Source organism: Cynoglossus semilaevis, chromosome 10, assembly GCF_000523025.1.
Source record: "Cynoglossus semilaevis isolate Cse_v1.0 chromosome 10, Cse_v1.0, whole genome shotgun sequence".
Classification (NCBI taxonomy): Eukaryota; Metazoa; Chordata; class Actinopteri; order Pleuronectiformes; family Cynoglossidae; genus Cynoglossus; species Cynoglossus semilaevis.
This window is the reverse complement of record NC_024316.1, coordinates 124,039-134,508: the sequence shown is the minus strand read 5'-3', so window position 1 is coordinate 134,508 and position 10,470 is coordinate 124,039. Positions and strand designations below refer to the sequence as shown.

The following is a 10,470-nucleotide window of genomic DNA, read 5'->3' as shown; positions in this document are numbered from 1 at the left end:
GCTGTTTGCAGACTTATGTTGTTTTTACGGTTTTCTGTAACTTTGTTTAACAACCCAAAAAGCTTTGAGTAAATAAAGGACTGAAGGGTTGCAAATGCACAGTTTTTTTAAAAATTCTGTGATTCTCTTTTCTGGTAAACATGGGTAGAACCAATTGTTTCCATAGAATGAATTAACCCAGACTGTTTAAGAAGACATAACATTTAGGATTTAACACATGCATTAGCATTACCATTAGCACTCCATTGCCTATAGTAACTTGGATGAACTACTTGTCATTGTAACACATCACACCACAAAATGTGCTCTCTGCATTTTATCCATCACCAAAGTGAACACTGGGTAACTTAAGTGCATGGGGAGCAGTATGTGGGAACAATGCCACAGCTCAGTGCACCTCTGTGATAACTTGGCAGCTGGTGGACTCGATCCTTAAACCTCCTGGGCCAGGTAGGGCCCACCAAACTTTTCCAGATTATATAATTTTTTTTATATCATTATACCTCGACATTTTCCCTGCAATACCCACGTTTCCCCAATAGATGGCATTAGTCTTCCCAGTATTGCAAGGCTTTATGCAGTTAGCATCTGTATGAAAAACAATCAATTTCTAGATAAAAACAGATTAGACTCTTCAAAAGAAATGATCTGTTTGGTTAATAAAAGATAATCAAAAAATCATCTGATAAGTACTAATAAATCCTTAGCTGAGGTAAAGTTATTTCAACCATAAACGTCTTCCAATCAGTGATAAGCGGTCTGAGATAGTTTACCTGTCTGCCTCACTATTATTTCCATTTACCAGTTGGTAAAGTCCGTCAGTTTATGATGGTCTAGAAAAGGAAATGGGAAAGAAAGAGGAAGGGTGGAGGAAGAGAATTCCGACGCAGCCCTCTCTTTCGACGTAAACTTGCATAACCTTTCTTTCACTAGCAGTTTCAAAGTCCGGATAAACACGGAATAAGCAGACGAGGAGGAGGGACGCAACACTTGCTGGTCACAGCTAAAACCGGAACACAAGTATCAAATCAAACCGGAAAAAGCTGAGAACCTGCTCATGTTTTCGTCAGACACTAGAGAAACTTAGAACTGTTAGCACTGTTAGCCCTGTTAGCGGTCAGGTGATTCAACTTTTTTAGCTAGTTCGATTTTAAGGTTTTTGTTTTTTTTTTATTTAAACTATGAAAATATTTATATGCCACTCAATGAAGAAAAGGAGATGTTAGCTGTGGCTACCGACGCTAGCGGAAAGTAACGGGAACCTTTTATCTGTGAGAACCAGGATAAGTTCTACGCAGTCATATCACATAAACCAGGTACAGAACAGTTCCTGTATCGTCGTAAATCGTAATCGTAAATAACGTTACCAAAAGTTACATAGGGTCAGTAATACCCGAAGTAGTTATGTTATAGTACGTGGTGTTACTATAATAACACTGGGGAGGTATTGCTATATCACTGTTACTGTACTGCAACATAGATAATAATAATTAAAACAGGAAACGGTGGATCCACCAGCAACAAGTTACATGGTCAGAAGTAAACAACAAGTACAAAAGGCGCTTAAAAATGCTAAAGCGATAACTTAATTGGAGATGAAATGAAGCAAAAATGCGAGACGTTACTAAAAGCGTAGGCAAAACGTAGGGTAACTAGGGTCGAGAAATGGTCGAGAGCTATTTTGTAGACAGCGTAAAAAGTCGAGATTGGGCCACAAACAGTTCTCAAATGATTACCCACACGATTTAATTTAACCAAAAAAGGGATAAATTTAGCAGCTGTACATTTAGAAAAACCTCAGTTATAGTGAAAAATGTAGCTCTACGATTAGTCAAAGGGCAGTCTGCAGAGATTAGAAATTAATTAAAATGATATTTGAAAAGAAAAATGTTAATGTATTGAATAATGATAAAATAAATGTATTTGCAGAAATTATACATTCAAGAAAAAAAAAACTTAAAATAGCCTCTAGTTGGCTATGGGCAGGGGTGTCGAACTCAATCACTCAGGGACCAGTATTAGCCAATAAGGTTTAACGTTAATTTTTATGACCAGTCTAGTTTGAACATACTGCAACTGTTTTTTCCCCTAATTATAATAATAAAAAAGATTTAAGCAAAATTATGTTTAATATTACACGTACAACGTTTGATACGTTCATGACTGATAATATGAAAAAACAGGTTCTCATTAAATAACTATGTTAGTCAAGTTTTGTGGGCGATAAGAAGATGGTACTTGTTTCATTTGTTCCTTTGCAATTTATTATTGATATTTCCATTTGCCAGGTTCCTGGGAGATGGGCTAATACAAAGAGAAATTTTGAAGATTAAGTTTGTGGTAACAGCTACCCAGACAAACATACACATATCAAGCTCTGATGGGCCACACAACATGACATTGCTGGACAGATTTGGCCCAGGAGACTTGAGTGTAACTTGTGGATAGATAGCTAAAATATGATGACCGTATTAATGATTTTCCTATGTGAATGTCACACCTGTAGGTGCAGCCTCAAAGCCAAACATGATGTATCCCTGATGGCATCATTCTCAGCGATCCTGTTTGGACTATGTGACTCTACTGTTTCTGTCCTCTGATTGGTCTTCGAACATATCTCTGTTATCATGCAACTTACCTGTGAAAAGCTGAGACGTAGCTCCAGAACCAGGAAAGTAGCAGCTGTGCTACTTGCCTTCTATGCCCTTAAAAAAATATCTCCATATGTGGTGAGAGGGATCCAGGTAAGACCAGGTCTGATACTCATTAGCAAGAAATAGAATATATGATTTTACTAATTATGTTGGTCCCATTCACAGAAAAGTGCAGTGGGAAGACAGTTGTTTGGACGTAAACTCCCTGTGGGTGTAGTCACATCCCACTCCAGCTCGGTCCAAAGTGGAAGAGAGAAGAAGAAACAAGACAGCAGGTGACTACAGAGAAAGATCAGTGATTTCAGCTGGACAGAGGATCTGCTGGTCAGCTGTTGCCTCATGTAGTCAGTTGTGTCACTGAGCTAAATCTAAGCAAGGGATTTAAAAACACTACAGGTCCAATATAACATTTGAATCTACAGATGGATGCATAAATTAACCAGCAGCTACAATAACAGATTTTTTTAAACAAACAATAGAATGGGAGAGAACGGGTTGAAATCTGTCTTACAGCAGATAACCCATTTTTAAGATAGGAGGTTCAAATTTTGAAAAAAAAAAAGTTCATGTTTGAGTGCAAAGCCAGCCTGTCGCAGGCTAGGTCCAGCATCAGAGGACACTCACAGTACAGTAAGCAAATAAAAAACAATATTTAAAGCTGGCAGCTGGTAAGATAAATGTCTGTGTCTCCAGGTCTCCATCAGTGAACAGGGAGTTTGCTCTTAGACTGTTTCGCCTGTTAAAGCTCTTATTCCCACGGTTACTGTGTCCTGAGTTCGCACTATTGGTCCTACATTCAATCACTCTGATGTCGAGAACGTTTCTGTCCATCTACGTGGCTTCTCTGGACGGTCAGTCACTGTCTGTCTATCCCAAAGAGAGTTTTTGTCAATACCTCTCTTAATTACCTTTACTCTTCTGATGTCTGTGGTTGTGAAGGAGCTATTGTGAAGACCATCGTGCAGAAGGACCCTCAGTCTTTCATCCTGCAGCTTTCCAAGTGGCTGCTAGTCGCTGTCCCTGCAACCTTCATCAACAGTGCCATTCGCTTTCTGGAAGGCCAACTGAGTCTGCGCTTCAGAGGTCGTCTGGTCAGCCATGCCTACCAGCTGTACTTCACCAACCAGGTCTCAAACAGATACAGATAAAAAGAAAAGTAAACTGCCTGTTAAGTCCCGGCTAGATGATTTCTCAACAATTAACCTCCTATCCACAGACATATTATCGTGTCAGTAACATGGATGGACGTCTGTCCAACCCTGACCAGTCCCTGACTGAGGACATTGTCATGTTTTCTGCCTCCATCGCACACCTGTACTCCAACCTAACTAAACCCATCTTGGACGTGATAGTCACGTGTTATACACTGGTGCGCACTGCCCACTCTAAAGGTACAGTTCTGCGTGTGTTGATAACAGTTGGGAAACCTAATATACTTAAAATGTACATTATTCTGGCTTATTAATTAATTAATGTTTGAAGAGCGAGTTGTAATTTTGAAATTATCTCTTGAATGTTTATAAAAATCAATTAAATCCATAACGATGATTATGTATATTAGAAACCTGCTGTCTATAATGTCATTAACCCTTTCATGCATGACGGTCACTACAGTGGACAGCTATTAAAATTTTCTATGATAAGAATAGGTTTTGATGGCAGTGTTGCATATAAGCCTTTACAGTGGATTCTCAGGCGTCCACTGTAGAGGCTTATGTGCAACACTGCCATGCACTCTGTATATTGCACTTCTATGCAATATCACAGATTATATGTATGACATAGTTTTCCTTTAGTTTTTTTATTTATAAAGGAATTTTCTCATTTATACCTAGATTTTCTGATTATAATTGTTGGCTTCGTAATCAGATCAAATCGTTATGTAAGGAGATTTCCATCCCTAGTTGTAAGGCATGGTTAAAGACTTTAATTGTTTGTGTTTCTCAGGTGCAAACACAACATGGCCGTCAGTCATTGCTGGCCTAGTAGTCGCACTCACTGCTAAAGTCCTGAGAGACTGCTCACCTAGTTTTGGGAAACTGGTTGCAGAAGAGGCCAAGAAGAAAGGAGAGCTGCGCTACATGCACTCGCGCATTATCACCAACTCGGAGGAGATTGCCTTCTATGGAGGACACAAGGTAAAAACAAATTAAGCACACCAACAGGTGTATGATGCTGGGTGTGTTTGTCTTTATATAGAGCCCAGAGCATTGTTGATCCAGGCTATATTTGATTTTGTAGGTGGAGATGTCCCAGCTGCATAGCAGCTATGCAGCTCTATCAACTCAGATCCATCAGAACCTGCTGAAGCGTCTCTGGTATGTCATGTTGGAACAGTTCCTGATGAAGTACGTGTGGAGTGCGTCTGGTCTGATAATGGTTGCTGTGCCTATCATTACTGCTACAGGATACTCTGAACATGGTAAAGACATACATCATATACAAATGAAAATTACGTTTTTTTTTAAGCACTGATGTGGTTACCACTGTTGGATGTCAGATTCAGAGGAGGTGAAGCAGGCAGCAATCTCCATGAAGGAGGAGGAGCTGGTCAGTGAGAGGACTCAGGCCTTCACCATGGCCAGGAGTCTGCTCAATGCTGGTGCCGATGCTGTAGAGAGAATCATTAGCTCCTACAAGGAGGTGACAACGACAACTGCAATTTCGTTTGCTTTGTGGTCGTATAATTCTCATGTATGAGTTCATGTAACACCACGTGTTTCACCAGGTCACAGAGTTGGCCGGTTACACCTCCCGAGTTTCAGAGATGCTGGATGTGTTTGAGGATGTGAGTAGTGAAGTCTACCGTCGCTCTGCAAACAGAGAAGTGTCACAAGCAGAAGTTGGGGCACAGGACCAAGCTGTGGTTCAACATGGTCAACGAGTCAGTGGACGTCTAGAGATAAGAGGTGCGTGAGCAGAAATTCTCCTGTTAGCTCTGTAGCCTTGTGTGTCATGTTGCTGTGTAGAGATTACATCCAAAAATTGGTGATTGGTGATACTTACCATGTTGTGACACGCACAGTTATTTTGTGGTGTTGTAACTTTTATTGTGACAGTGTAATCTACTTGTCGCATTTTTATATACTGTTTGTGTTGTTCTTTGACATATTCTTTTAACTGTGCTATGTTGTTGTCTTATTGCCTATGCTGTCTTATATACAGTATCTTTTAACATTTTAGCCTTACTGCCACACTGGACTGTTTTTTTCTTCTTCTTCTTGTAAATTAGTTTTTGATGGTTTGTTGGTGAAGGTCAGGTGATCAGTGTGGAGAAGGGCATTCGCTGTGAAAACCTGCCAATCATCACACCTACTGGAGATGTGGTGGTGAGCTGTCTAAACATCCAGGTGATACGCTCTCTCAGTAAAACGCTTTAGAGGACAGTGTCATCCCTTCGATGTATTCATGTGTGGTTCTTTGTTTTACTCGGCATCTCTAAGGTGGACGAGGGCATGAATGTTTTGATCACCGGTCCAAATGGCTGTGGAAAAAGTTCCTTTTTCAGAATCCTCAGTGGTCTGTGGCCTGTGTATGGGGGAGTTCTGTACAGACCAGAACCACAGCACATGTTCTACATCCCTCAGAGGTAGGAAAAACTACTACAGTGTCAATGAGACAATTGTTACTTAGGTTCAAAATAAAGGCCGCCATAAATTGTAAAAATAATACCACAATTAATAAATAGATGTCACAGATGTAGGTCACAGATTTAATAAATGACAAGTTGATTCTACAGTGTTATTGCAGCAGTGTTCATAAATTGTAAAAATAATACCACAATTCATAAATAGATGCCACAGATGTAGGTCACGGATTTAATAAATTGATTCTACAGTGCTGCAGTGTTATTGTTATTTCTTCGTCTTTAGACCCTATATGTCAGAGGGGACACTCAGAGACCAAGTCATTTATCCAGATTCTGTGGACGACATGCTTCAAAGAGGAGTTACTGATTCACAATTGGAGGAGATACTGAGAACTGTTCACCTGCTCTATATCCTGGACCGTGAGGGAGGTGTGTTTGAAAGTGAGCACTTGTTTTTTTTTTTTAGTGTAACAAGATCTCAGTAGAGTTTCTATGTGTATGGTTTAGGTTGGGAGGCAGTGAGCGACTGGCGGGACGTTCTATCTGGAGGAGAGAAGCAGAGGATGGGAATGGCTCGGATGTTCTATCGCTGGTAGAAAAAAAAAAAAAACTGGTGTTACTCTTTTTTTTCTTCATGTTCCACCTGTGTGACTTTCTCAATAACCCATGTCACTCATTGTGTATCTCACTCAGCCCTCGCTATGCTTTGCTGGACGAATGTACAAGTGCTGTTAGTATTGATGTGGAGGGAAACATCTTCCAGGCTGCAAAGGATGCTGGGATAGCCCTCTTGTCAATTACGCACAGGCCTTCGTTATGGTCAGTATGCATGCACGTGACGTTGCATGGCTTCAAATTATTTTTAAGTATAGTCTTAAGAATTAAGGCGAGTCGATGCGCACTAGTCGCTAGTGATGTCATCAATATTTTTTTCAGTGATTAAAACAATAACACGAGGAGGGAATGCTTTTTAATAATACATTTAACTAAGAATGCAAGGCTCGAATTTAGGGAATTTACACATATATATATTTATGTAATGTCATAACTTTCATATAGGCAAAGTGCAAAGAAAATATTGTAATGCTATCCTAGTTGTTTTCACAGTCCTGCTCTGTAAAAGTGTCATGTGTGATAGTTTTAGAACACAACAGCAAGCAAAGTTTCTGTGATAGTATTTCACAGTCCTGCTCTGTAAAAGTGTCTGTGATAGTTTTAGAACACAACAGCACACATAAACATGGCCAGGTTGAGGGCTAGCCGGTAATATTTCGAACAAACGGGAAATCTGTCTATGTTTGGGAATTTGCTGTGTTTTTAAATAACGATTGAAAATGATCATCTACTGTGGAGTAATCCCCCACTTTTCCTTCACATTGATAGTATAAATGTTGTTCAAAATCACCACCTGGTTCTCACTTATCATCATCTTCTAAGACCTTACTCTGGACACCCTCACCTAGAATAAAATGAATGTCCAAGTTTACCGAGGTGCGCGTTCAGCAACAGAATACATTTAAGGTGACAGGCTCGTTTTGTCCAACACACTGTTTATTTCTGTCAGGCATGTTGTTGATATCAAAAGTGTAATCAGCAGCAAGTCAAGGTGAAGGTCTAAAAGGTCGTTGGTAAACTTGGCCAGTCTATACAACACATACAAGACTATCCATCATATACAAGTTAATATTTTCTTTGAATTACACTCATTTCTACTGCATCATACAGAACTCGCACTGCTTTTGTTTCATATTATTGTTGTTAATCTGTGGCGGTATTTTATATGAAGTCAGTTAACTATGCAACACTCTTCTTGAAGTATTCTAGAAGAGAATATTTATATAATTTTCCACAACACATAAATATCCCAGATGGAGATGTATCGTCCGTGTCCTACAGGGGGTAGCAGAGCACTGATCTTCTATTTTATTCCCTCACAGGAAGTACCACTCTCACGTGCTTCAGTTTGATGGAGAAGGAGGTTGGAGGTTTGAACCTCTGGATGCATCTACTCGTCTGTCTCTGCAGGTATATAAAACCAAACAGCACAGAAGCACTTCATGAATGTGGTTTCCAATGTAGAACCTTTTCTTCTGCACTTCTGTAGGGTATTTTTGGTTTCCATTTTGTGGCCATTCTGTTTTTTTTTGTCTCTGATCCGTTCAATGTTTCTGTCAGGAGGAGAAACATCGACTGGAAAACCAGCTCTCTGGAATTCCCAAGATGCAACAGAGACTGACAGAGCTATGTGTCCTGCTGGGAGAAAGAGAGGGTGTGAGTGAGATGGAGGAGCCTGATGAATGAGCAAATGAAATGATGAGGACAAGTCAAAGGAGTAAATGCTGCAGGATTTACCTGTATGACTAATTGTATGACTGAAGCTGGCCCCCCTGACTGTGTTTTAATCTGTAATCTGAGAGAATCTGCCAGAGTCAATCAAATCTTTATATTATACAAAAAAAACTTTAATTTTTGTAGAAATTAAAGTAAAACACTTTTTGCAAAATAAAACCACAGGCACAGAGGAAAAAAACATTTCTGAAATTGCTTTTGCAATATTTCAGTGAAAAACTGTTTTGTATGCTGGTGTTATAACACCAAAATACAAAACTGACATTTTTAATACGTTAATATAATAAGTTAATGTTGACCCTCCTGTTGTCCTTTGCATTTTGTACACACCCAGTCCTGTCCTCGCAACAGATTTGCATCTTATGAGGAAACGTCGGCACAACCCGTGCAGTACAGGAGCATGCAAGAACTTGGTCAGCCCCAAGAGTAATTCTGAAGGTTATGCTCTAAGAAACGTGTGCCAAATTTTAAATGATTATTTCTCAGTAATAACAAACTCTGGCCATAATCTTAGAATATTTTAATAAAGAGGTAAGCATCACAACAGTTGCCTTTGTCATAATTCCTTTATGGAGGAAACGCACTCAGAAAAACCTGAAATGTAATCTAAAACAGTATCTATAGTCTAAACAATATCTGGGCAATGTTTGACACTGCAATGAAGCAGTGCAGTTACAGTTTTTAGTTTGGTTTTAGTAAATATGTAGCAAGGTGCGTGGCTGCTAAGCACACAGTGGGAAAAAAAATGTACTTAATTTTCAGTAATATACTTAATTCAAAGACATATCCATTTACTTTCTTTATTTAAAGATAATATTTTAAAATAATACGTTATTCAGACTCTTCAAACTTCAAACAGAATAGAGTCTGAGAGATGTTTTATTTTGAAAATTGAACGAACCTTCAATGAAGGAATACTTTGAGGAGTTGTTGAATGAGGAAAATGAAAGGGAACGTAGGAACGAGGAACCAGAGACTAGTAGGAAGAAGGTAGATCAGGTCAGAAAGGATGAAGTTAGAAAAGCCCTGAAGAGGATGGAAAGTCAGTTGGTCCTGATGACGTACCAGTGGAAGTATGGAAGTGCCTAGGAGAAGTGGATGTAGATTTCCTGACATGGTTGTTAAACAGAATTTTAGAGACTGACAAGATGCCTGGTGAGTGGAGGAAAAGTGTTCTGGTGCCAATTTATAAGAAGGGTGATGTACAGAGTTGTAACAACTACAGAGGGATAAAGTTGATGAGTCATACGATGAAGATTTGGGAAAGAGAAGTTGAAGCTAGGTTGAGGCAGGAAGTGGAGATTTGTGAACAACAGTGCACATGCCTAGGAAGAGTACCACAGATGCAATATTTGCCTTGAAGATGCTGATGGAGAAGTACAGAGAAGGTTAGAAGGAGCTACATTATGTATTGTAAGAAAAGGCATATGACAAAGTGCCAAGGGAGGAATTGTGGTTTTGTATGAGGAAGTCAGGAGTGGCAGTGAAGTATGTTAGTTTGGTGCAGGACATGTATGAGAATAGTACAACAGTAGTGAGGTGACTTCAAGGTGGAGGTGGGACTACATCAAGGATCGGCCCTGAGCCCCTTCTTGTTTGCCGACGTAGTCCAGAAAATACGGTAAATAAAACTTATTTGCGCTAGCTAGCTAAAAGAGGCGACGCGGCTTGGTCACAGGCACAAACTGTTAGATCTACACAGATTATATTGTTGTAATCACATCGGAACTTGGCAATCCATCTATTACAGCAGAATACATGTACGATTTAGGACATATAATAATAATAAAAAAAAAAAGATTTTTTTTTTCTTCCTTCCGATTTCCTGAGGACCACCTAATGCACCCTCACAGCCCCTATTTTGATAACCACTGCCCT

At 39.5% G+C, this 10,470-nt stretch overlaps 1 protein-coding gene across 2 annotated transcripts; it reads left to right on the top strand.

Moving 5' to 3' along the window:
• Positions 1-861: 861 nt before the first annotated feature.
• On the top strand, positions 862-9,136 carry abcd1 (ATP-binding cassette, sub-family D (ALD), member 1). 2 transcript variants are annotated; one of them, XM_025059578.1, is made up of 18 exons: positions 862-1,316; positions 2,289-2,340; positions 2,507-2,744; positions 2,820-2,929; positions 3,348-3,505; positions 3,594-3,781; positions 3,871-4,045; positions 4,602-4,792; positions 4,896-5,076; positions 5,155-5,297; positions 5,383-5,563; positions 5,910-6,004; positions 6,098-6,243; positions 6,527-6,672; positions 6,751-6,835; positions 6,937-7,062; positions 8,181-8,268; positions 8,419-9,136. In XM_025059578.1, the coding sequence occupies exons 3-18, from the start codon at positions 2,628-2,630 to the stop codon at positions 8,542-8,544; spliced, it is 2,256 nt and encodes a 751-aa protein (XP_024915346.1). In that variant the 5' UTR covers positions 862-1,316; positions 2,289-2,340; positions 2,507-2,627; the 3' UTR covers positions 8,545-9,136. The 2 variants fall into 2 exon arrangements, with proteins under 2 accessions (XP_024915346.1, XP_008316094.1); XM_008317872.3 differs by lacking the exon at positions 2,289-2,340 and having other exon boundaries at positions 863-1,316.
• Positions 9,137-10,470: the final 1,334 nt, after the last annotated feature.

Coding starts and splice junctions, on each gene's coding strand:
- abcd1 (XM_025059578.1), top strand. CDS start 2,628: ATGCAACTTACCTGTGAAAAGCTGAGACGTAGCTCCAGAACCAGGAAA. Junction 6,005..6,097: donor TGAGCTGTCTAAACATCCAG/GTGATACGCTCT, acceptor GGCATCTCTAAG/GTGGACGAGGGCATGAATGT. Junction 6,244..6,526: donor ATGTTCTACATCCCTCAGAG/GTAGGAAAAACT, acceptor CTTCGTCTTTAG/ACCCTATATGTCAGAGGGGA.